We start from the raw sequence: 26,648 nt of genomic DNA, 5'->3' as shown, positions 1-26,648 counted from the left end.
TTTCTCCTTTGGGCAACGTTTCACTTGTTTCTCCTTTAGGTGATATTTCACTTGTTTCTCCTTTGGGCAATGTTTTACTTGTTTCTCCTTTGGATGGTATCTCACTTGTTTCTCCTTTGGGCAATGTTTTACTTGTTTCTCCTTTGGGCAATGTTTTACTTGTTTCTCCTTTGGATGGTATCTCACTTTTTTCTCCTTTGGACAACGTTTCACTTTTTCCTTTGGGTGATATTTCATGTGTTTTCCCTGTGGACAACACTTCATCATGTACAATCTCTTGACGTATTTCGCCCTTTGGAATAGTTTCACCTTTTACTTCTGTGGTCTCTATTTCATGTGCTTTATCTGCTGGCAGTTTTGTAGGCTGTTTTCCATCAGTGCCCTTTGTGGACAACTGTTTATCTGTTTCATCTTTACACATTGTTTTACTTGTTTTGCTCATGTTCTCCTTCAGTTTGGCCCCTGCAGACCCATGGTCTGATGTCTCTGACTGTATATCACACTGAACTCCAATGGACTCTGTATCCATTAGAGGTTCTTGCCAGTCTTCAAGCCCTTCTTCTGTCTGAGTCGCTGATTCCGTGTCAATTGGTTTTGTTTGCACTGAAATGTCCTGGGAACCAGTTTCTGAGACTACTTTGCACACCTTTGTATTCGTGACTCCTTTGGAGGTTGAGGGCATTTCTTTGCTGTACTCTATAGCCACCAGGTCTGAGTCGTCAAAATGCATATCACACTGAATACCTATGGACCCCTGTTCATATACATCATCAGTCCAGTCTTCTTCTATGTCTTTCACTGTCTGTGTCATTTCGTTGTGTGTCTCCACGTCCACTGAGCTGGATTGTGCTTGTATAGATACATGGAACCTCACTTTGAAGGGATCTTTAGCTGAATTGTTAATTCCTGCAGATTCATCTTCTTTTTCAGATGATGCCCCAGCAGGCTTTTTTTCAAGTGCTTCTTTTTCTTCTTTATCTGGTGTTTTGGGAGGCATTTTTTCAGGTGGTGCCCCTGTAGGCAATTCTTCAGGTGGCAATTCTGCAGGCTTTTCTTCAAGTGCTCCTTTTTCTTCCTCAAGTGGTATTTTTGGAGGCCTTTTTTCAGGCAGGTGACTCTATACGCATTTCTTCGGGTGGCATTTCTGCAGGCTTTTCTTCAAGTGGTACTTCTGTAGCTATTTCTTTGGGAGGCATTTCTACAGGCTTTTTTTCAAGTGCTTTTTTTTCTTCTTTATCTGATGTTATTGGAGGCATTTTTTCAGGTGGTGCCCCTGTAGGCAATTCTTCAGGTGGTAATTCTGCAGGCTTTTCTTCAAGTGCTCCTTTTTCTTCCCCAAGTGGTATTTTTGGAGGCACTTTTTTAAGTGGCACTTCTGTGGGCATTTCTTCAGGTTTTTCAAGCACTCCTTTTCCTTCTTCTAGTGGTATTTTTGGAGGCATTTTTTCAGGTGACTCTGTAGGCATTTCTTCACTTTGCATTTCTACAGGCTTTTCAAGTGCTCCCTTTTCTTCTTCATGTGGTATTTTTGGAGTCATTTTTTCAGGTGGTGACACTGTATGCATTTCTTCAGGTGGCTTTTCTGCAGGCTTTTCTTCAAGCGCTCCTTTTTCTTCCTCAAGTGGTATTTTTGGATGCAGTTTTTTAGGTGGCACCTCTTTGGCCATTTTTTCAGGTGTTGCTTCTGTAGCCATTTCTTCAGGAGCTTCTTGTTCTTCAGGTGATCCTGCATCGGGTAGAACGTTTGTTATCCCTACATTTGCGCCTCTTTCTTCAAGTACTTTTGGGATTACTTCTTCAGTTACCTTTGTGGCTATTTCTTCCAGCTCCTCTGGAGGAATTGTACTATTTTGGACTTCATGTGATGTCTTAATGGCTAAATCTTCAAGCACTTTTGTGAGTACTTCTATAAGAAGTCTTGTGGCTATTTCTTCAAGCTCATCTTCGAGACGTTTGTCTTTGGGAATTTCCTCAGATGGCATGTATGTAGGCTTTTCTTCAGGTGATACATCTGTGGTCATTTCTTCAGATGGTACATCTGCTGGCTTTTCTTCAGGTGATACTTTTGTGGGCATTTCTTCAGTTGGTACTTCCATATACTTTTCTTCAGGTGATACGTCTGTGAGCTTTTCTTGAGATGGTTCATCTGTTGGATTTTCAATGGGTGACATGTCTGTGGGCATTTCATCAGGTGATACATCTGTCAGTTTTACTTCAGGTGAACCTTCTGTAGGCTTTTCTTCAGATGGTAAATGTGTTAGCTTTTCATCAAGTGATACGTCTGTGGGCTTTTCTTCAGAGGGTACAACTGCAGGCTTTTCATCAGGTGATACTTCAGTGGATATTTCATCAGATGATACATCCATAGGCTTTTCTTCAGGTGATACATTTGCGGGCATTTCTCCTGATGGTGCACCTGTGGGCTTTTCTTCAGATGATACTTTGGTCTGCATTTCTTCACTTGGTGCATCTGTAGGCTTTTCTTTTGGTGATATTTCTGTGGGTATATCCTCAGATGGTACATCTGCAGGCTTTTCTTCAGGCGACACTTCAGTGGGCATTTCATCAGATGATAGATTCTGTGGGTACTTCTTCAGAAGGTACATCTGTAGGTTTCTCTTCAGGTGATGCTTCTACGGGTATTTGTTCAGAAGGTATATCTGTAGGCTTTTCTTCAGATGATACTTTTGTGGGCAGATCCACAGATGGTACATCTCTAGGTTTTTCTTCAGGTGATTCTTCTGTGGGCTTTTCTTCAGATGGTACATCTGTAGGCTTTTCCTCATGTGATACTTCAGTTGGCATTTCTTCAGATGGTACATCTGTAGGCTTTTCTTCTGGTGATACTTCTGTGGGCTTTTCTTCAGGTGATACTTCCGTGGGCTTGTTTTCAGGTGATGCTTCCATGGGTATTTCTTCAGAAGCTACATCTTTAGGCTTTTCCTCAGGTGATGTTTCTGTGGATATTTTTTCAGGTGGCACATCTGTAGACTTTCCTTTGAGTGATAACTGCATGGGTAATTCATCAGCTGGAGCATCTGTAGGCTTTTCTTCAGTTGATACTTCTGTGGGCATTTCTTCAGATGGTACATCTGTAGGCTTTTCTTCTTTTGATACTTCTTTGGGCTTTTCTTCAGGTGATACTTCTGTGGGCTTGTTTTCAGGTGATGCTTCCATGGGTATTTCTTCAGAAGCTACATCTTTATGCTCTTCCTCAGGTGACGTTTCTGTGGATATTTTTTCAGGTGGCACATCTGTAGACTTTCCTTTGAGTGATAACTGCATGGGTAATTCATCAGCTGGAGCATCTGTAGGCTTTTCTTCAGTTGATACTTCTGTGGGCATTTCTTCAGATGGTACATCTGTAGGCTTTTCCTCTGGTAATATTTCTGTGGGCAATTCTTCAGATGGTAAATCTGACGGCTTTTCTTCAGGTGATATTTCTTCATGTGGTACTTCTTCAGATATTTCTTCAGATACTTCATGTTCTTCTTCAGGTGGCTCTGCATCAGGAAGAACTTTTGTTGTTGGTGTGTCAGACACTACTGCTTCACGTGCTACTGTTGTGGCTAAGTCTTGAAGTACTTCACTGGCTATTTCTTCAAGCTCATCTGTTGGTATTTCACAAGGTTGCACACTCAGGGAGATAACTTCATGAGGTAAGTTTTTGACTATGTCATCTAGCACTTTTCTGAGTACTTCTTCGAGTACTTTTGTGGCTATTTCTTCAAGCTCATTTTCAAGTCGCACATTTGTGGGTATTTCTTCGGGTGATACCTCCATATGCTTTTCTTCAGGTGATATTTCTGTGGGCATTTCTTCAGATGGTATATCTGCAGGCTTTCCTTCTGGTGATACTTGTTCGGGCATTTCTTCAGGTGATATTTCTGTGGGTACTTCTTCAGAAGGTACATCTGAAGGTTTGTCTTCAGGTGATGCTTCTATGGGTATTTCTTCAGAAGGTACATCTGTAGGCTTTTCTTCAGATGGTACATCTCTAGGCTTTTCCTCATGTGATACTTTTATTGGCTTTTCTTCAGATGGTATATCTGTAGGCTTTTTTTCTGGTGATACTTCTGTGGGCATTTCTTCAGGTGATACTTCTGTGGGTACTTCAGAAGGTTCATCTGTAGGTTTGTCTTCAGGTGATGCTTCTACGAGTATTTCTTCAGAAGGTACATCTGTCGGCTTTTCTTCAGGTAATACTTCTGTGGGTATTTCTTCAGATGGTACATCTCTTGGCCTTTCCTCATGTGATACATCTGTTGGCATTTCTTCAGATGGTATAACTGTAGGCTTTTCTTCTGGTGATACTTCTGTGGGCATTTCTTCAGGTGATACTTCTGTGGGTACTTCAGAAGGTTCATCTGTAGGTTTGTCTTCAGGTGATGCTTCTACGAGTATTTCTTCAGAAGGTACATCTGTCGGCTTTTCTTCAGGTAATACTTCTGGGGGTATTTCTTCAGATGGTACATCTCTTGGCCTTTCCTCATGTGATACATCTGTTGGCATTTCTTCAGATGGTATATCTGTAGGCTTTGTTTCTGGTGATATTTCTGTGGGCATTTCTTCAGGTGATACTTCTGTGGGTACTTCTTCAGAAGGTTCATCTGTAGGTTTGTCTTCAGGTGATGCTTCTACGAGTATTTCTTCAGAAGGTACATCTGTCGGCTTTTCTTCAGGTAATACTTCTGTGGGTATTTCTTCAGATGGTACATCTCTTGGCCTTTCCTCATGTGATACATCTGTTGGCATTTCTTCAGATGGTATAACTGTAGGCTTTTCTTCTGGTGATACTTCTGTGGGCATTTCTTCAGGTGATACTTCTGTGGGTACTTCTTCAGAAGGTTCATCTGTAGGTTTGTGTTCAGGTGATGCTTCTATGGGTATTTCTTCAGAAGGTACATCTGTCGGCTTTTCTTCAGGTAATACTTCTGTGGGTATTTCTTCAGATGGTACATCTCTTGGCCTTTCCTCATGTGATTCATCTGTTGGCATTTCTTCAGATGGTATAACTGTAGGCTTTTCTTCTGGTGATACTTCTGTGGGCTTTTCTTGAGACGGTATATCTGTAGGCTTTTCTTCTTTTGATATATCTGTGGGCGTTTCTTCAGATGTGATATATGAAGGTTCTTCTTCAGGAGGCACTTTTGTGGGCACTTCTTCAGATGGTACATCTATAGGCTTTTCTTCGGATGATACATCTGTAGGCTCTTCTTCTGGTGATACTTTTGTAGGCATTTCATTTGTTGGTACATCTGTAAGCCTTTCTTCAAGTGGTAACTGTCTGGGTAATTCATCAGATGGTGCATCTGTAGGCTTCTCTTTGGGTGATACTTCTGTGGGCTTTTCTTCTTTTTCTGTTGGTTTTTCTTCGGGCGATACTTCTGGTACACCTTGTTTTTCAGATACTACTTCTGTGGGCATTTCTTCAGGTGGTGTTTCTTTGGGCACGTCTTCAGGTTGTATATCTGTAGACATTTCTTCGTGTTGTATTTTTGTGGGTATTTCTTCCTGTATTTCTGCAGATGTATCTTCAGGTGGTGTTTCTGTGGGCACATCTTCAGGTGGTATTTCTATGGATCTTTTTTCATGTGGTTCGTCTACTAGCATTTCTTCTGGTGGTACGTCTATAATCATTTCCTCAGATGCTGCTTGTTCTCCAGGTAGTACTTCTTCTTCAGGTGGTATTTCATTAGATGATAATTCTGTGGGCATTTTTTCTGGTGATTCTTGCTCTTCCTCAAGTGGCACATCAGCGGGTAATACTTGAGACGGTTCATCCGGCTGTACACTAGCTTCTTGTCCTTCTTCAGGTGGCACTGCTTCAGGTTGAACTGTTGGTACTGGTGTGTCAGATAGTCCTGCATCACGTGCTACTGTTGTGGCTATGTCTTTAAGTACTTCTCTGGTTATTTCTTCAAGCTCATCTGTCGGTATATCACAAGGTTGTACACTCATGGACATGACTTCATGTGATACATTTGTGGCTAAGTCTTCAAGCACTTTTCTGAGTACCTCTTCAAGTACCTTTGTGGCTATTTCTTCAAGCTCATTTTCAAGTCGTACATTTGTGGGTATTTCTTCTGGTGATACCTCTTTAGGCATTTCATCAGATGGTACATCTGTTGGCGTTTCCCCAGGTGATACATCTGTGGGCATTTCTTCAGATGTTATATCTGCAGACTCTTCTTTAGGTGATTCATCTGTAGGCATTTCATCTGACGACACATCTGTAGGCTTTTCTGCAGGTGATGCTTCTGTAGGTACTTCATCAGATGGTACATCTGTAGGTTTTTCTTCAGGTGATACTTCTGTGGGAATTTCACCCGATGTTACATCAGTTGGCTTTTCATCAGGTGATGTTTCTGTGGGCATTTCTTCAGATGTTATATCTGCAGATTCTTCTTTAGGTGATTCATCTGTAGGCATTTCATCTGATGGCACATCTATAGGCTTTTCTGCAGGTGATACTTCTGTAGGTGTTTCCTCAGGTGATACATCTGTAGGCATTTCTTCAGATGTTATATCTGCAGACTCTTCTTTAGGTGATTCATCTGTAGGCATTCCATCTGATGACACATCTGTAGGCTTTTCTGCAGGTGAGTCTTCTGCAGGTACTTCATCAGATGGTATATCTGTAGGTTTTTCTTCAGGTGATACTTCTGTGGGAATTTCACCAGATGTTACATCAGTTGGCTTTTCATCAGGTGATGTTTCTGTGGGCATTTCTTCAGATGTTATAACTGCAGATTCTTCTTTGGGTGATTCATCTGTAGGCATTTCATCTGATGGCACATCTATAGGCTTTTCTGCAGGTGATACTTCTGTAGGCGTTTCCTCAGGTGATACATCTGTAGGCATTTCTTCAGATGTTATATCTGCAGACTCTTCTTTAGGTGATTCATCTGTAGGCATTCCATCTGATGACACATCTGTAGGCTTTTCTGCAGGTGATGCTTCTGTAGATACTTCATCAGATGGTACATCTGTAGGTTTTTCTTCGGGTGATACTTCAGTGGGCATTTCATCAGATGGCTTTTCTTCAAGTGATATATCTGGGGGCATTTCTTCAGATGGCACATCTGTAGCTTCTTCTGTTGACACTTCTGTAGGCATTTCTTCAGAAGCTTCAGACACACCTTTTTCAGATTCTACTTCTGTGTGCATTTCTTCAGGTGGTGTTTCTGTGGGCATGTCTTCATGTTCTATTTCTGTGGACATTTCTTCAGGTTTTATTGCTGTGGGTATTTCTTCCTGTATTTCTGCAGGCATATCTCCAAGTGGCGTTTCTGTGGGCACATCTTCTGGTGGTATTTCTATGGATATTTCTTCATGTGGTTCTTCTTCTGCCATTTCTTCAGGTGGTACGTCTGTAGGCATTTCCCCGGATGCTGTTTGTTCTTCTGGTTGTACCTCTCCAGGTGGTATTTCATCAGATGATAATTTTGTGGGCATTTTTTCTGGTGATTCATACTCTTCCTCAGGTGGCACACCTGTGGGTAATTCTTCAGATGGTACATCTGTGGGCATTTCTCCAGTTGGTACTTGTTCTTCTTCAGGCTGTACATCCGTGAGCATTTCTTGAGGTAGTACATCTGAAGACATTTCACCCGGCAGTACTTGCTCTTCTTCACCTGGTTCATACCTGGGCGTTTCTTGAGATGATATATCTGCGGGTATTTCTGAAGTTAATACTTCTGTAGGCATTTCTTCATGTGCTCCTTTTCCTTCTTCAAGTGGAACTTCTGTAGACATTTTTTCAGGTGGCATGTCTGCACGTTTTTTTTCATGTAGTACTTCTGTAGGTATTTCTTCAGATGCTTCTTGTTCTACCTCACGTGGCACTACTTCAGGTTGAACTTTTGTTACTGGTGTGTCAGATAGTCCTTCTTCTCGTGCTATTGTTGTGGCTATGTCTTTAAGTACTTCTCTGGCTATTTCTTCAAGCTCATCTATTGGTATTTCACAAGGCTGTACACTCATGGACATGACTCCATGTGATACGTCTGAGGCCATATCTTCAAGCACTTTTCCGAGTACTTCTTCAAGCACTTTTGTGGCTATTTCTTCAAGCTCATCTTTGGGTTGTACATCTGTGGGTATTTCTACAGGCAATTCTTCTGTTGGCATTTCATCAGATGGCACATCTGTAGGTTCTTCTTCAGGCGATTCATCTGTAGGCATTTCATCAGATGGTACATCTGCAGGCTTTTCTTCAGGTGATAATTTTGTGGGCACTGCTTCAGTTAGGACATCTGTAGGCATTTCTTCAGGTGATACTTCTGTGGGTATTTCTTCAGATGGTACATCTATAGGCTTTTCTTCATGTGATACCTCTGAGGCCATTTCTTCAAATGGTTCATCTGTAGGCTTTTCTTCAGATGATATTTCTTGGGGCATTTCTTCAGATGGTATATCTGCAGGCATTTCTTCAGGTGACATTTCTGAAGGCTTTTCTTCAGATCCTTCAGATGCTCCCTGTTCTTCTGGTACTACGTCAGTAGATATATCTTCAGGTGCTGTTTCCGTGCGTACATCTTCAAATGGTAATTCTGTGGCTATTTCTTCATGTGGTTCTTCTGCAGGTATTCCTTCAGGTTGTACATCTGTAGGCATTTCTTTAGATGTTGCTGGTTCTTCAGGTAGTGTTTCTCCTTCAGGTGGTGTTTCATCAGATGATAATTCTTTGGGCGATTCTTCTAGTGACTCTTGCCCTTCCTCAGGTGGCACACTTGTTTGTAATTCTTGAGATGGTACATCTGTGGGCATTTCTCCAGTTAGTACTTGTTCTTCTTCAGGCTGTACATCCGTGGGCATTTCTTCAGGTGAGACTTCTGAGGGCATTTCTTCAGGTGATACTTCTTTGGGCAGTTCTTCGGGAGATACTTCTTTGGGAATTTCTCCAGGAGGTACATATTCTTTTTCAACTGGTACATCCATAGGCATTTCTTCAGATGGCATATCTGTGGGTATTTCTCCATATGGCACTCGTTCTTCTTCAGATGGTACAGCTGTCAGCATTTCTTCACGTGCTTCTTCACCAGGTGTTGTTCCTGCAAGCATTCCTTCAGGTGTTTCTTTTTCTTCTTCAAGATGTGTTGTAGGAATTTCTTCAGATTGTATCTCTGTAAGCATTTGTTGTGAAGGCATTTCATCAGCTGGCATTTCTGCAGGCAATCCTTCAAGTGGTGCTTCTGTAGGTATTTCTCCTGGTGCTTCTTGTTCTTCTTCAGATGGCCCTGAATCAGATTGAACTTCTTCTGTCACTGGGTCAGGTAGTCTTTCTTCACTCGATACTTTTATGCCTGTTTCCTCAGGTTTGGATGGCGGTGTTGCAGTATAAGCTTGAAAACTGGTCAAAGACATGCCTGTTTGCATGGAAGTCTCAGTGGTCTGGAGTCCTGGCACAATGTCATAGATGTTTCCAACCTCTTTGCTGACACGTTCATATTGGGTACCAAGCAAAGAACTTTCAGTCTGTACGTCTACAGAATGTTTTTGCACTTTCTGCGAGCGTTTGGAATATTTGCCCTTGTCTGGTTTTGCTACATCTTTCAACATAACTGAATCTAGAGGAAATGGCTCCCAGAGCACAACCTGTTCCATCTCGTTTTCAGGGACCACCTGTTCTGATTGGATTTGTGCTGATAAATCGTCCTGCTGTATGTCTGCCTCTGGTGCAATTAGGGATGAGCTGGGCATTTCACAGACGCTACCTTCTTTACTAGTAGGTGCCTGCATGTATGCATTGTCTCCTTCGCCACGTCCCTCTTCCTCCTTTGTTTCTACATGGTCTTGTTTCAAGTCAGTTGCTTCTCCCATAACATCTGTTTCCAAATCTCCTTGTTCTTCTTGTCCTTCTCTGGCCTTATCTTTTTCACTCAGTATACATCGGAAGCTTGTGTCAGTTTCATGGGCATCTTCTATGTGGAACGACTCAAACAGACTCCAGTCAGTGCCTGAATCCATCTCCTTGTCTCTGCTAGCAGGTTCAACTGCCTCTGCTACCTGTTCTTCTGTCACGTCATCAAATGTTTCCTCCATGTCCTCATAATATGAACCTTCTGTCTGTATTGCTTTATCATCAACGATAACATCATCTTCATCTATAACTTGATCATCTGTGGGTATTTCTTCAAGCACCTTTGTGGGCACTTCTGTCTGTTCTGTGGGTATTTCCTCCTGTGCTTCTGTGGGGACTTCTGTATGTTCTGTTGGTGTTTCCTCTTGTGCCTCCTGTTCAGAGGGCATCTCTCCCTGTGCGTCTGTTGGTATCTCTTCTAGTGCCTCTGTGGGTACTTCTTCCTGTGCTTCTGTTGGTATCTCTTCCAGTGCCTCTGTGGGGACGTCTTCCTGTGCTTCTGTTGGTATCTCTTCCGGTGCGTCTGTGGGCACTTCTTCCTGTGCTTCTGTTGGTATCTCTTCCGGTGCGTCTGTGGGCACTTCTTCCTGTGCTTCTGTTGGTATCTCTTCCGGTGCGTCTGTGGGCACTTCTTCCTGTGCTTCTGTTGGTATCTCTTCCGGTGCGTCTGTGGGCACTTCTTCCTGTGCTTCTGTTGGTATCTCTTCCGGTGCGTCTGTGGACATTTCTTCCTGTGCTTCTGTTGGTATCTCTTCTGGTGCGTCTGTGGGCACTTCTTCCTGTGCTTCTGTTGGTATCTCTTCCGGTGCGTCTGTGGGCACTTCTTCCTGTGCTTCTGTTGGTATCTCTTCCGGTGCGTCTGTGGGCATTTCTTCCTCTGCTTCTGTTGGTATCTCTTCCGGTGCGTCTGTGGGCACTTCTTCCTGTGCTTCTGTTGGTATCTCTTCCGGTGCGTCTGTGGGCACTTCTTCCTGTGCTTCTGTTGGTATCTTTTCCAGTGCCTCTGTGGGCATTTCTTCCTCTGCTTCTGTTGGTATCTCTTCCGGTGCTTCTGTGGGCACTTCTTCCTGTTCTGTTGGCACCTCTTCCAGTGCTTTTGTAGGCATTTCTTCCTGTGTGTCAGTGGGCACTTCTTCCTGTTCTGTGGGAACCTCTTTCTGATGTTCTGTGGACATCTCTTCTTGTGGTTGTGTAGGCACTTCTCCCTGTGTTTCTGTGGGCACTTTCTCTGGTGGTTCTGTGGGCACTTCCTGGGCTTCTGCGGGAACCTCTTTCCGAGCTTCTGTACGCACTTCATGTTCTTTGGTAACTTGGTCCTGAGCTTCTGTGGGCACTTCATCCTGAGTGTCTGTGGGCTTTTCTTCCTTAGCTACTGCAGGCACTTTCTGTTCTTTGGGTACATCTTCATGATATGGTATGGGCATTTCTTCCTGTTCTGTGAGAATTTCTTCGTGACTATGATCTGATGTAGGCATTATGATAATCTCTTCATCGTACTGTGTGGGCATTTCATCCTGTTCATTTGGCATCTCTTCATCAAACTGTGTGAACATTACTTCAGGCTCTGTGAGGCTGTCTTCAAAAAACCCTATTGGTATTCCTTCCTGTTCTTTGGGTTTCTCTTCATCACTATGATACGATGTTGGCATTATGAGGATTTCTTCATAATACTGCTTTGGTATTTCTTCCTGTTCTTGAGTGGGTGTTTCTTCCTTTTTGTCTGGAGCTTGTGGGATGGCCTCTTCCTGAGCTTCTGTGAGCACTTCTTCCTGAGCTTCTGTGGGCTTTTCTTCCTTAACTTCTGCAGGCACTTCCTGTTCTTTGGGCATTTCTTCGTGACTATGATCTGATGTAGGCATTATGATAATCTCTTCATCGTACTGTGTGGGCATTTCATCCTGTTCATTTGGCATCTCTTCATCAAACTGTGTGAACATTACTTCAGGCTCTGTGAGGCTGTCTTCAAAAAACCCTATTGGTATTCCTTCCTGTTCTTTGGGTTTCTCTTCATCACTATGATACGATGTTGGCATTATGAGGATTTCTTCATAATACTGCTTTGGTATTTCTTCCTGTTCTTGAGTGGGTGTTTCTTCCTTTTTGTCTGGAGCTTGTGGGATGGCCTCTTCCTGAGCTTCTGTGAGCACTTCTTCCTGAGCTTCTGTGGGCTTTTCTTCCTTAACTTCTGCAGGCACTTCCTGTTCTTTGGGCATTTCTTCGTGACTATGATCTGATGTAGGCATTATGATAATCTCTTCATCGTACTGTGTGGGCATTTCATCCTGTTCATTTGGCATCTCTTCATCAAACTGTGTGAACATTTCTTCAGGCTCTGTGAGGCTGTCTTCAAAAAACCCTATTGGTATTCCTTCCTGTTCTTTGGGTTTCTCTTCATCACTATGATACGATGTTGGCATTATGAGGATCTCTTCATCATACTGCTTTGGTATTTCTTCCTGTCCTTCAATGGGTGTTCCTTCATTTTCGTCTGGAGCTTGTGGGATGGCCTCTTCCTGAGCTTCTGTGGGGACTTCATCCTGAGCTTCTGTGGGTACTTCTTCAGGCCCATGGGTATCTTCCATGTGGAACGACTCAAACAGACGCCAGTCAGTGCCTGAATCCATCTCCTTGTCTCTGCTAGCAGGTTCAACTGCCTCTTCCTGAGCTTCTGTGGGCACATCATCCTGAGCTTCTGTGAGCTTTTCTTCCTTAGCTACTGCAGGCACTTCATGTTCTTTGGGCACCTCTTCATGATATGGTATGGGCATTTCTTCCTGTTCTGTGAGCATTTCTTCGTGACTATGATCTGATGTAGGCATTATGATAATCTCTTCATCATACTGTGTGGGCATTTCATCCTGTTCATTTGGCATCTCTTCATCAAACTGTGTGAACATTTCTTCAGGCTCTGTGAGGCTGTCTTCAAAAAACCCTATTGGTATTCCTTCCTGTTCTTTGGGTTTCTCTTCATCACTATGATACGATGTTGGCATTATGAGAATCTCTTCATAATACTGCTTTGGTATTTCTTCCTGTCCTTGAGTGGGTGTTCCTTCCTTTTCGTCTGGAGCTTGTGGGATGGCCTCTTCCTGAGCTTCTGTGGGCACTTCATCCTGAGCTTCTGTGGGCTTTTCTTCCTTAGCTACTGCAGGCACTTCATGTTCTTTGGGCACCTCTTCATGATATGGTATGGGCATTTCTTCCTGTTCTGTGAGCATTTCTTCGTGACTATGATCAGATGTAGGCATTATGATAATCTCTTCATCGTACTGTGTGGGCATTTCACCCTGTTCATTTGGCATCTCTTCATCAAACTGTGTGAACATTACTTCAGGCTCTGTGAGGCTGTCTTCAAAAAACCCTATTGGTATTCCTTCCTGTTCTTTGGGTTTCTCTTCATCACTATGATACGATGTTGGCATTATGAGAATCTCTTCATAATACTGCTTTGGTATTTCTTCCTGAGCTTCTGTGGGCACTTCTTCAGGCTCATGGGTATCTTCCATGTGGAACGACTCAAACAGATGCCAGTCAGTGCCTGAATCCATCTCCCTGTCTCTGCTAGCAGGTTCAACTGCCTCTGTGGGCATCATGAGGATCTCTTCATCATACTGTGTTGGCATTTCTTCGTGGAACGACTCAAACAGACACCAGTCTGTGCCTGAATCCATCTCCTTGTCTCTGCTAGCAGGTTCAACTGCCTCTGTGGGCATTATGAGGATCTCTTCATCAAACTGTGTTGGCATTTCTTCCTGTTCCTTGGGCATCTCATCATCATACGATGAAGGCATTATAAGGATCCCATCATAATACTGTGTTCGCAATTGTTCCTGAACCTTGGGCATCCATTCATCATACGATGCAGGCATTATGGGGAGCCCTGCATGATACTGTGTTCCCAACTCTTTCTGAACCTTGGGCATCTCTTCGTCATATTGTGCTGGCATTTCTTTTGGTTCTATGATAGTCTTTTCATAATACTGTGTTCCCCATTCATCCTGAACCTTGGGCATCTCTTCATCATAAGATGCGGGCATTATAGGGAGCTCTTCATAATACTGTGTTAGTAGTTCTTCCTGTTCTTCAATGGGTGTTTCTTCCTTTTCGTCTGGAGCTTGTGGGGTAGCCTCCAAAGGACGGTGGTATTCACGCACATCGGGTCTGTTGTCAAACATCATTATGAAATATGTACATGGAAGAAGAGCTCGAAAAAAACTAAAGATAACAACAGCGATAACAACTTTGGGGAAAGTGGAATAAGCATGCATGCTTCTTTACATCCAGTTCTCATAGTGAAAAGGAAATGAGAGAGAGAGAGAGAGAGAGCTTATATCATGCTATCTTATCATAAATGTATCAAACACACAAACACTGACCCCACACTGGTATTGTCACATCATAGATGGTATGCAGCTGAAACTGTTGGCAACAACCAGGGTGATAAAAACCAGCAATAGAAGTTCTATACATAAAGCGGAACAACTTGTAAATTATCAATGGTACCAATGCAAAGTTCCAGGGTGAACGATTCTTTTTTTTACTGCTTTACGCAACAGATACGAGTGTGAAATGTCCAAGCTTCACTGCTTCTTTCTTTTATTGTTGTATAATATACCATTTATCGCTCTCCATTTCTCTGTGATTTCCGTCCAACAATGACAATGAAGCACATTATGCACACATCAGCACACCATGACATGAAGAACAAATCATACACATGCACATATGATGACGACAGGGAATGTACACATCAAATACTGTGACAACAGGAAGCACAAAGTACACACATCTATATGTCATGAAAACAGGAAGCACAACATGTGCACATCTATATACCATGAAAACAGGAAGCACAACATGTACACATCTATATACCATGAAAACAGGAAGCACAACATGTACACATCTACATACATTGAAAACAGGAAGCCTAAAGTAAACACATCTATTAACAAGAGGATGCTTAAAATGCACAAAGCTGAACCATGGCAACAGAAGCACACATCTACATACCATTAACACATGAAGAACAAATTACATAATTACGTCAATATGCCACGATAACAAAGGAACAAAATGCATACAATCTATAAACCATTGCAGCAGCACAAAATGCACATATCTATATAAAATGATGATATGAATGACAACATGTACACATCTACATACCATGACAACAGGAAGTACAAAGTGTACACATCAACATACCTTGTAAACAGGAACACAAAATAAGCACATCTACATCCATGATAACAGGAAGGGGGAAATGTACGCGTCTAGTCTACATACCATGACAACAGGAAACACAAACTGCACACATGTACATACCATGACGACAGGAAGCACAAAATGTACTCATTTACATACCACGACAACGGGAAGCAAAAAATGTATGCATCTACATATCTTGACAACAGGAATACAAGCTGTACACACCATAACAGGAAGCACAGAATGTACTATTTAAAAAAAAGAAGTACACACCTACCTACCATAACTACAAAAAGCACAGAACGCATAATCATACATACAAAAAGTACACATCTGCATACCATGACAACAGAAAGCACAAAATGTGCACATCTACACACCATGAAAATAGGACGCATAAATGCACACATCGACATACCAGGACGAAACAAGCACAAGATGAACACACCCACATACCATGACAACAGAAGGCAAGAAATGTAAACATGCACAGAACATGATGACAGTTAGCACAAACTGCACAGTCATGTCATCTGCTAGCCTTGTTAGGAAACGGAAAACACACATGTGGGCAATGTGCAGAATGACTGACATCATATTATGGAGGAACAGAAGAAAACAAAGTGGTATGTGCGGTGTGGGGCAAAACGACAACGCATACAAAATAAACACACTGGTTTTTGCTGTTTTGGCACAAGGAGGCGGTGATGATGAAAATGATGAACATTTAAGTCTGATTTCTAACACACACACACACACACACACACACACACACCACCGCCATTCTGCACAACCGATTGAGAGACTGAAAATCTGTAACAAAAACCTCGGCCATTCGTTCTGTTCATGAATACTGATGGTGACAATGACATCTGCTAACGACCTACAAGGGATGGAAAAAGCTGAGAAATGTGATTCAAGTCTACAGGATGGACAGAATGCGAATGCGAGTCTTAGGCTGACCATAGTCTCTTTCAAAAGGGGCGGGGGGGGAGGGGGGGGGGGGGGTGGCAGGTTAGGTTAGTTTATATGTAACCTATCCCTTGAAATCTGCTGATGTCGTTGGGGCAGCACTGTAGACAGCGCCACCACTCCCCTCGGCCTGTCTTTGCCCTCCACCACTCTCTGGGATTCCGCCATGTTCATTCCTGTCCATTTTTGGATATTGTTTTCCCACTTCTTTTTCTGTCTTCCTTGTCTGCGGCATCCCCTGACTGACCCTTGCAAGAAGGTCTTTGCAAGTTCTGTTGACATGTCTATACCACTTCGTTTTCCTTTTCTTGAATATTGTGAAGAGGTCATCATGAGGTCTTATTGCTTGCTGCGATCTCGCTGCGAACCTCTTCGTTTGTAACATGATCTGTGTAGCGGATGCCCGGGATCTTCCAGTTGTATCTCGTATCAACTGCCAGGATGTGTCTTCGCATCTCTGTTGGGAAGCATCCAGGTTTTGCAGACCTTCAGGGAGACACCAACAAGTAGGGTATTATGACTGAAGGGGCGGGGGTTATTACATAATCGTTAAACATATTGATGTTGCAATACAAGACACGACGGACAGACATACTGTGGGAGGCCTGCTGGGAAGGGCGAGTAAGCGACGGGCTCAGACCCCACCAAGTCTTGAACGAATCTCTGGCTCTCACTGCCAATCCACTCCCCATCCCCATCCGTCTGACAGGCCGCCTCACGTGACCTCCGCCACCTGCTGCTCTTGCTTCGAGGAGCCTGAACGTGACCAAGATCGATTATTTGTAGGCTTTTTTTTTATAGAATAGATGGCAGATTTTTTTAAACACTGTTTTTTCATGAATGTGTTATTTGTAGTATTTTCGTTCGAATATGTTTTCATTTTGATTCTTTTAGGCCATATGCAAAGACAGACGTGAGCTAAAACAATCACAATAAAAACATTCAAATGTAAATACTACATGTAACACATTCATGAAAACTATAGGGTTAAAAAATCTGCCGTCTGTTCTAAACATTCTTTTTAAATGTCTACAAATAATCGTCTGGCTTTGCATATGACATAAGTCTATGGAATGACTATGTGTATCGGTTGTGTGTGTGTGTGTGTGTGTGTATGTGTGTGTGTGTGTGTCCTTGGTAAACAATAACAAATTCATTTTCTCTGAAAATACTTTGTCGACACCAAATTTGACTTAAACTTAGGAAAAATAAGTTCTTTTCATAGATTCTAACCCTAATGACAATGTTTTTCCGGGAAAGGCAAAAAATTGTAAACAAGACAAAAAAATGTTTCCGTAGTCATTTTACTGTTAACAATTATTTTTCACAAAAATAGCACTTTTAACATGAAATACTTACACAATGATTTGTATCACTATCAGTCTTTGATTTTTTTTTTTCTTAATAGTTAAGATATAAGCTCCTTCTGTTTAGTTGTGAAGCTACATTGATACATACATCTGCCAGGAGCAGAAAAATCGTCGGTCATGCAAAGGGACATGAAACGGAGTAGGCTATACCAAGGGAAACAGTAAGATAAGATAAGATAAGATAAGATAAGAATAACTTTATTATCTCCACCTGGAGAAATTTGGTCAGGTGCATTATCACAACATAGACATGGGGACCATAACTGTAAAAGCCAACAACAGCCCCAACAAATATTACGAAGATACAAATGTAAAAAATATCACATACATCGTTTCATACATACATCCACACACTGCAGGTAATAACTAGTATTCTTAATGTAAAAACAGAAAGAATTAAGAAACATTATTTGAATATAATTATAAACATAGCCTACTATACTGCACATTGATTATAATAGACAGATAAGATAAGAATAAAGATGAATTGCGGAAAACCACAACCAGATAATCAGCACACACCCGCACCGCAACCCCCCCCCCCCACACACACACACACACACGCAGATAACTTGATCAAACAAGAGTAATAAACATATGTTCTCAAATAAAAGCATTTCACATATTCGCTTTTAAAAACATTGCAATTAATTATTACATCGTAATTATTAAACAGAAATATATTTAGAATATGGACGTTAGCATTAGACATATTCATTGTACATTCATCCTGCATATTGCACATTATTCTTCCTACATATTGCACATTCATTATAACCAATTGTCACGTTTTAAGCTCAGTAAACACACACACACACACACACACACACACACAAACACACACACACCACAACTAGAACAAGGTACAGCCTATCATGCACGGACTTTCACACGTCTCACATGAGAGTGCGCGCGCGCACACACACACACAGAGTTCTCAAGAATTTAAAAGGTGGATTGAACGTGGAATAAAAGTCTTCAGAGCTCTGGATTTCAACTTAAAAGTTCAGTATTTCACAAACGGTACTCACTCATCCAAAACATTAACCCATGTCGTCAAAAAACCGCGCCACTGTGCGTCGGTGTGTCACTCACAACTGCACCTGCTGTTTGTTCTTCTGGTCCACACCGATTCGGCTCAAATCCATACCGATATAGGCTCTAATATCAATACGTTCGCGTTAACAGCACGGTTTACTACAAACCACCACAACGTTTCAACACAACTCAAAACACACCACACACACACACACACACACACACACACACAAAGCTCGCGCCTCACAAAGAAAATACGAGGATCAATCCTTGACACAGTGGCCGCTGTCTGAGCCTGTAAGGAACACCACGAACACACTGCAGCCAGCGCGTCAGAGGTGGGGGATACTGGTGACTGTCTTTTTAATCCTCGGATGTCTCGACAATCCCCACAACCCGGCGGCTGAAACAAACAAACAAACACACACACATACACACACACACATACATCCACTCACGCACACACACACACACACACACACACAAACACACACACACACACTGATGACATAAAAGGCTCTGCAATGAAATTAAAAGCGTGCGTGATTGATCAAAACGTTTTATAAGGCAACGATTGAAAGCTCCGAAAGGGTTCAAACCTTTAAACTGACAACTCAATGAAGAGAAAGGCTGTATATGGCATGGCACAGATAAAGACTCCATGGGAGGCTGAAAAGTTTGAACAGGTCAGCATGGTTTTGGCAGTTACTGAAAAAAAAGCAAAATGTCAAAATAAAATTCCCTCTTCCCACCCCTACCCTGCTACAACACACATGACGACGACTGAAACATTGGGTAAGACAGACTCCGTTCAATAATAATAATAGCAATAATAATAATAATAATAACAATAATGGACATTTGTTGAGCGCCTTCCTCCCTTAAAGAGAGTTCAAAGCGCTTTACAATAAACATCAAACACACACACACACTCGCGCGCGCACGCAATAACTCACAAAAGAAAGAAGAAAAATAATGATTTAGTGCACAATAATATAAAACAGATTCTGAGACTACGCGTATTACATAATTACACACACACACACACACACACACACACACACACACACACACACACACACAACGAAAGAGAGAGAGTTTGCATGGCTTATAACTGAAAAGGTATGGAAGGTCTATGGATAGGCGTTTTCGAAAAGATGTGCTTTGGCAGTTCAACCACGTGACCTCTAGGTCTGACTTCTTCCGCGTTCCCCGGGTCATGCTGGCTGATGGTCCATCCGGTCTACAACGCGAAGTCCGCCTTCCTCGGCAGTGCAGCTGGTGGTCTCAGTCTGTTAGCGGTGGGAAAGGAACCTACACTGTCCAGTTCTCAGTCGGAAGAGGACTACGTGCTGTTGTGGTGCTCTGTTTGAAATGCATCCTCCTCCGACCCAGCTTAGTGTTGGTTTCTCCATTGCTCTCTGAAGTGGCTCTTCAGGACTGCTCAATAAGCCTAGGTCTAAGTTTCACGAGCGTGATGGGTTTATAGATAGGTCAGGGACCAGTCCTCCATTTATGTCACGTCTTCTTCCCCCCCCCCCCCCCCCCCCCCCCCCCCCAAAGCAAATCCGCTATTGCGTGTACGCTTTAATGCTCATTGAGACTGAAACTCAAAACATGAGCCAGAAAAATGGACGGGTGCTGGGTGGGGCGGAGGGGAAAACAAGCAGATGGGCAGAGTTGACAACACATGCAATGTATGTATGTTTTCCTGCCCTCCTGTACACCAGCCCAGATCTTTCTTCTTCTTCTTCTTCTTTTTCTTCCTCTTCTTCAGCGTTCGTGTGTGGCCGTTTTCACCCCACCCCCCCCCCGCCATATAGGCAGCCACACTCCATTTTCGGGAGTGTTCACGCTAAGTATGCTCTTCTTTCCACAACCCACCGGACGCTGACAATGGATTCCATTATCTTTAACCGGTGCGTATTTAATCTGTTGCTTGTGTACACACGCGAGGAAGAGGGTTCAGACACTACGCAGATCTGCACATACTTATGTTGACCTGGGAGACGGGGAAAAAAATCCCCACCTTTCACAAACCTGTTGCGCCGAAACCAGGTATCGGATTCAAGGAAACCCAGATGGACAGACAGCCAAACAGACATACAGATAGACAGACAGACGGGCAGACTGACAGACGGACGGACAGACAGACAGGCAGATAGCTAGACAGACGGACAGACTGACAGACGGACAGGCAGGCAGGCAGACAGACAAACAGACGGACAGACAGGCAGACAGACACAGGCAGACTGACAGGCACAGGCAGACAGACAGGCAGCCGGACAGACAGACAGACAGACGGACCGACGAACGGACAAACAGGCAGACAGATAGACAGTTCAGTTCGGTTACTCATGGAGGCGTCACTGTATCGGACAAATCCATATACGCTACACCACACCTGCGAAGCAGATGCCTGACCAGCAGCGTAACCCAACGCGCTGAGTCAAGCCTTGAGGAGAAAAAAGGTAAAAAAAAAAAATTAAATAAAAAAAAGAAGAAAAAAAAAAGAGAGCATAAACAAATAATGGATACACCATTAGATTAATGAATAAATAATTTCACAAATAAATAGTAAAATGAATTATTTTGATAAAAAAAAAAGAGAAAAACAACAACAAAAAACAAACAAAACAAAACAAACAAAAAAACAACAACAAAAAACAAACCCAGACCAGCACGGTATGCAGGTGTTCGTTGAAGGGGTAGTCTGCCAGGCGAGGCTGACCTTGCCAGGGGTCGGGCGGGGGGGCCACCACAGGGCTGGGACATCGGTCAGCGTTGGTGCTGTGGTCCTGGCTGCCTCGCCACCGCTCGCTCTCTCTTCCAGCTGGGTAGTCCGAGCTGTTGTCTATGATGCCTCTCTGTCTTCTGACGCACGCCTTTACACCGTACACGCTTGTCTGTGTAACGCCAAGCATCCACACTGTACACTTTACGTCCAAACTGTACAGACTTGTCTGTGTAACATCACATCCACATTGTACACACCTAGTACTGTAACTTGAACGTGTACATTGTACACACTTGTCTGTGTACCACAGCGTCACACACTGTACACACCTCTCTTGTGTAACATCGCTGTACACACTGTACACAACTGTATGTAACATAGAGTCCACACTGTATATACCTGTCTGTAACATACAGTCCACACTGTACACACCTGTCTGTAACATAGCGTCAACACTGTACACACCTGTCTGTAACATAGCGTCCACAATGTACTCACTTGTCTGTAACATAGCATCAACACTGTACAGACCTGTCTGTAACATAACGTCAACACTGTACACACCTGTCTGTAACATAACGTCCACACTGTACACACTTGTCTGTAACATAGCGTCAACACTATACACACCTGTCTGCAACATAGCGTCAACACTATACACACCTGTCTGTAACATAGCGTCAACACTATACACACCTGTCTGCAACATAGCGTCAACACTATACACACCTGTCTGTAACATAGCGTCAACACTATACACACCTGTCTGTAACATAGCGTCAACACTATACACACCTGTCTGCAACATAGCGTCAACACTATACACACCTGTCTGTAACATAGCGTCAACACTATACACACTTGTCTGTAACATAGCGTCAACACTATACACACCTGTCTGTAACATAGCGTCAACACTATACACACTTGTCTGTAACATAGCGTCAACACTATACACACCTGTCTGTAACATAGCGTCAACACTATACACACCTGTCTGCAACATAGCGTCCACACTGTACACACCTGTCTGTAACATACAGTCCACACTGTACACACCTGTCTGTAACAAAGCTTCCACACTGTACACACCTGTCTGTAACATAGCGTCCACACTGTACACACCTGTCTGTAACATAGCGTCCACACTGTACACACCTGTCTGTAACATAGCGTCCACACTGTACACACCTGTCTGTAACATAGCGTCCACACTGTACACACCTGTCTGTAACATAGCGTCAACACTGTACACACCTGTCTGTAACATACAGTCCACACTGTACACACCTGTCTGTAACATAACGTCCACACTGTACACACCTATCTGTAACATAGCGTCCACACTGTACACACCTGTCTGTAACAAAGCTTCCACACTGTACACACCTGTCTGTAACATAGCGTCCACACTGTACACACCTGTCTGTAACATAGCGTCCACACTGTACACACCTGTCTGTAACATAACGTCCACACTGTACACACCTGTCTGTAACATAGCGTCCACACTGTACACACCTGTCTGTAACATAGCGTCCACACTGTACACATCTGTCTGTAACATAGCGTCCACACTGTACACACCTGTCTGTAACATAACGTCCACACTGTACACACCTGTCTGTAACATAGCGTCAACACTGTACACACCTGTCTGTAACATAGCGTCAACACTGTACACACCTGTCTGTAACATAGCGTCCACACTGTACACACCTGTCTGTAACATACCGTCCACACTGTACACACCTGTCTGTAACATAGCGTCCACACTGTACACACCTGTCTGTAACAAAGCTTCCACACTGTACACACCTGTCTGTAACATAGCGTCCACACTGTACACACCTGTCTGTAACATAGCGTCCACACTGTACACACCTGTCTGTAACATAGCGTCAACACTATACACACCTGTCTGTAACATTGCGTCCACACTGTACACACCTATCTGTAACATAGCGTCCACACTGTACACACCTGTCTGTAACATAGCGTCCACACTGTACACACCTGTCTGTAACATACAGTCCACACTGTACACACCCGTCTGTAACATAGCGTCCACACTGTACACACCTATCTGTAACATAACGTCCACACTGTACACACCTATCTGTAACATAACGTCCACACTGTACACACCTATCTGTAAACATCCAGATTGTAATGACTTAAGACATCGCGTGTGGAGGATATTCGGCCTCTTCCGTTGGCTGACGCACAGACTTCAAAGATTCACAGTCACACAGACGTTTGTTGATAAAACATTTTGTGTTTGTGATATAGTTATCGTTCTTTATTTGTTGTTGTTGTTGTTCTTTTTTTCTTTTTCTCTTTTTTTTGGGGGGGGGGGGGGGGGGGGTTGTTTTGTTTTTTTGGTGTGTTTTTTTTTTTTTCAAAGCCGGCTCCAAACGCTTGTCTGAGTGACAGCAAAGAAGATTCCAAACACATTCGACAAGATCTTGCTCTGTTTCACAACAAAGTTGAAGGGCTTGCAATCAAAAGCTTAATGGACGACTGTGCTCTTGTGTGTGTGTGGGGGGGGGGAGGGGTGGAGGGGGAAGGGGGGCTATGGGGGGGGGGGGGATGCGGGCAAAGCTAGGCGCTGCATTGGGTGACAGTTCTGGGAAGGATAAGGGTGTGAAGCCTCCTTAAACTGAAGACCAGTTGACAGAATAGTGTGTTAAGTGTCTGAATGATTGGGTACAGTTTGAAGCTGAATCAAAAGTAAATAAAAAGAAAAAGGTTTAAAGGCATTTGGAAGGCTCTCCAGCAATCCAAAATGTCATCGAAACAAAAGTATTTAAAAGGCGCATGGTCAATCACATAATATGTTGAATGGGCATACATATAATGCATACAGGAACACAAACTCATGAAACCACAAACACATTTTTTTTAAAAAGATCTGGAATGGTGTAAAATTACCTACGTACTAAGAAAGATAAGAGTGTGAGTACTGTTTTCAATGACACTGTGTGTGTGTGTGTGTGTGTGTGTGTGTGTCTGTGTGTGTCTGTGTCTGTGTGTGAGCTCGCGCATGCATGAGTTTTCTTTTCAATGCAACTCTTGAGTGAGTGTGACGCATCCCAACAATATCGAACGCTGAAGAAGGACGGGCGGAATAGCCGAGTGGTTAAAGCGTTGGACTGTCAATCTGAGGGTCCTGTGTTCGAATCACGGTGACGGCGCCTGGTGGGTAAAGGGTGGAGATTTTTACGATCTCCCAGGTCAACATATGTGCAGACCTGCTAGTGCCTGAACCCCCTTCGTGTGTATATGCAAGCAGAAGATCAAATACGCACGTTAAAGATCCTGTAATCCATGTCAGCGTTCGGTGGGTTATGGAAACAAGAACATACTCAGCATGCACACCCCCGAAAACGGAGTATGGCTGCCTACATGGCGGGGTAAAAACGGTCATACACGTAAAAGCCCACTCGTGTGCATACGAGTGAACGCAGAAGAAGAAGAACGCTGAAGAAGAAGAAGAAGAAGAAGAACCCAGACACTCACGGTCTCTCTGCATTGGCAGATGAGCGTCTTAACCATTCTGCCACCTTCCTCCACTCTCTGGAATGTACATGAAGCAACCGTCAACAATACTCCACGAACAACCAACATTTTGTGAACAACAACATTTTCTGGAACAACAAGTTTTACACGGAACCTTGTCGGCCACCATGACCCGTCAATCTGGCGATCAGCTGAATGGTTCCAGAAAGAAGAGGCAGCAGTAAGAACAATGATGCAGCAAAATGTTGTTAATAACTCTCTCCATACGAACAAAAGAGACGACGTTAACAGCGTTTCATCCCAATTACCATCATCAAAATATTGCAAGCGGAACGCTCTTATGCTGAAGAGGTGAATGTTGACAAAGAATACCACAGTTCTGACGACGGAAGCTAAAGGTTGGGTCATTCAGACACCCACTGGACATCCGAGGGGTCTGTGTAGAGGAGAAGAGAGGACTGGTCGTACTGAGTGAGTTAACAATCAGGACCGCATGGAGGAGTGGTTGAGCAACCTGTGTGTCGACCGACGGGAAGGAAGATTGTCCAGGAAAGGCTGTGTGGGGGGTTGGGTGCCAACACCAGACAGAGCAGGGGAAATGTCAACTGATTTGATATTTTGAAGAAAAAAAAAACCCTTTACCCTTCGCTATGACTTTTAATCTGCGACTCTTGTTTATCTATCCTAAGTTGTTGTTGTTTTTTTGTGTGACTTTTTTTCCTTTCGAATTTTGTGACGTTTTTTCTGTGATTTTTTCACGTGACTTTCTTTCCAACAATCAAAGCAGGGGGGGGGGGGGGTGTGAGGGGGGGGGGGCAGGATTACAGGAATGCTGCTCCATCTCACCACCACCCCACACACACTTTTAATCTTTTTTTCTTTTCTTTTCTTCTTTTTTTTCAATATTCATTTGTTCACGTTATAGTATCCAGCATGTCGAGTGTGTCGGCACTCGTTGTGATGACGACAGCCCACAGTTGATGAACAGAACCTACCTGTTGCTGGTCATACTGCCGTCCTGTGTTCATCCTCTGTGTTCCCCTATCACTGTCCCGCCGTCTCTCCTCCCTCTCCCCATGCCGCTCCCCATCCCACAAGAGCAACGATGAATTTGTCACGAACCGCCTGTCTCCAATGTGTGCAGTGTCAAACTGTCCGTGCACTGTCGTTTGCCTTGGAACAGACATGCATGACTCAAGGCTGGCAGTCCCTCCCACGACGGGAGGACGGGGATTCAACGTTCTCGTCTGTAAGCTCATCGTCTGCAAAATCCACACTGTTCACAGGCCGATCGCTACTGTGACCCACTGGCTGAACATTGCATCAGGGTGAACATTCTGAGAGCGATCCTTGTCCCGAGTCTGAACAGCGCGGTCATCTGACGAGACTTGTAAGCTGTGTTCGATGTGATGACGTTGCGCTGACTACATTGTTTCCATAAACTACGCATGTCTCGACTTTGACGTCATGGTATTCTGTTGTGTAATACTGCCAGATACGTACATGTATAAAGTTTCGTTGCAGAAATCATATTTTTATTGTTGTTAGTAGCTGTATTAGTAGTAGCAGTATCATTATTATTACCCATTATTGTTTAATTTTTCTACTGATTTATATTATCACCATTATTGGTTTTGTTGTTGTTGTTGTTTTGTTGTTTTTTTGTTTCTTTTTTTAAATTTTTTTTTTACTTTATTCATTTATCTATTTGTCCTATTTCATTTCATTTTCCCCTGACTAAACGGTGTTTGGTTACGCTGCTGGTCAGTTTCAGTTTCTCAAGGAGGAGACAACGCGTTCGGTCAAATCCATTTTCGCTACACCACATCTGCTAGGCATGCAGATACCTGACCTGGAGCATAACCCCACGCGGTTAGTCTGGCATTGAGTGAGGACAACACTTGATGCTGTAGCGACACCTTCAAGTTCGCAT

The 26,648-nt window shown here is 43.3% G+C and overlaps 1 protein-coding gene across 1 annotated transcript; it reads left to right on the top strand.

The window, feature by feature from the left end:
- The first annotated feature begins 2,169 nt into the window (after positions 1-2,169).
- LOC143275077 (uncharacterized) lies at positions 2,170-6,968 on the top strand. The gene is made up of 8 exons (XM_076579144.1): positions 2,170-2,191; positions 3,165-3,218; positions 4,041-4,175; positions 4,227-4,925; positions 5,409-5,438; positions 6,117-6,617; positions 6,696-6,856; positions 6,954-6,968. Exons 1-8 carry the CDS (start codon positions 2,170-2,172, stop codon positions 6,966-6,968), a joined length of 1,617 nt encoding a protein of 538 aa, XP_076435259.1.
- The last annotated feature ends 19,680 nt before the right edge of the window (positions 6,969-26,648 follow it).

Source organism: Babylonia areolata, chromosome 29, assembly GCF_041734735.1.
Source record: "Babylonia areolata isolate BAREFJ2019XMU chromosome 29, ASM4173473v1, whole genome shotgun sequence".
NCBI classification, from domain to species: Eukaryota; Metazoa; Mollusca; class Gastropoda; order Neogastropoda; family Buccinidae; genus Babylonia; species Babylonia areolata.
The sequence above is the reverse complement of the archived record's forward strand: the minus strand, read 5'-3'. Positions and strand labels throughout refer to the sequence as shown.

Excerpts from the sequence above, each read along its gene's own strand:
- LOC143275077 (XM_076579144.1), top strand. The coding sequence starts at position 2,170 with ATGTCTGTGGGCATTTCATCAG. Across the intron at positions 2,192-3,164 it reads GTCTGTGGGCATTTCATCAG|GTGATGCTTCCATGGGTATT; the intron begins GTGATACATCTG and ends GCTTGTTTTCAG. Across the intron at positions 4,926-5,408 it reads ATCTGTCGGCTTTTCTTCAG|ATACTACTTCTGTGGGCATT; the intron begins GTAATACTTCTG and ends CTTGTTTTTCAG.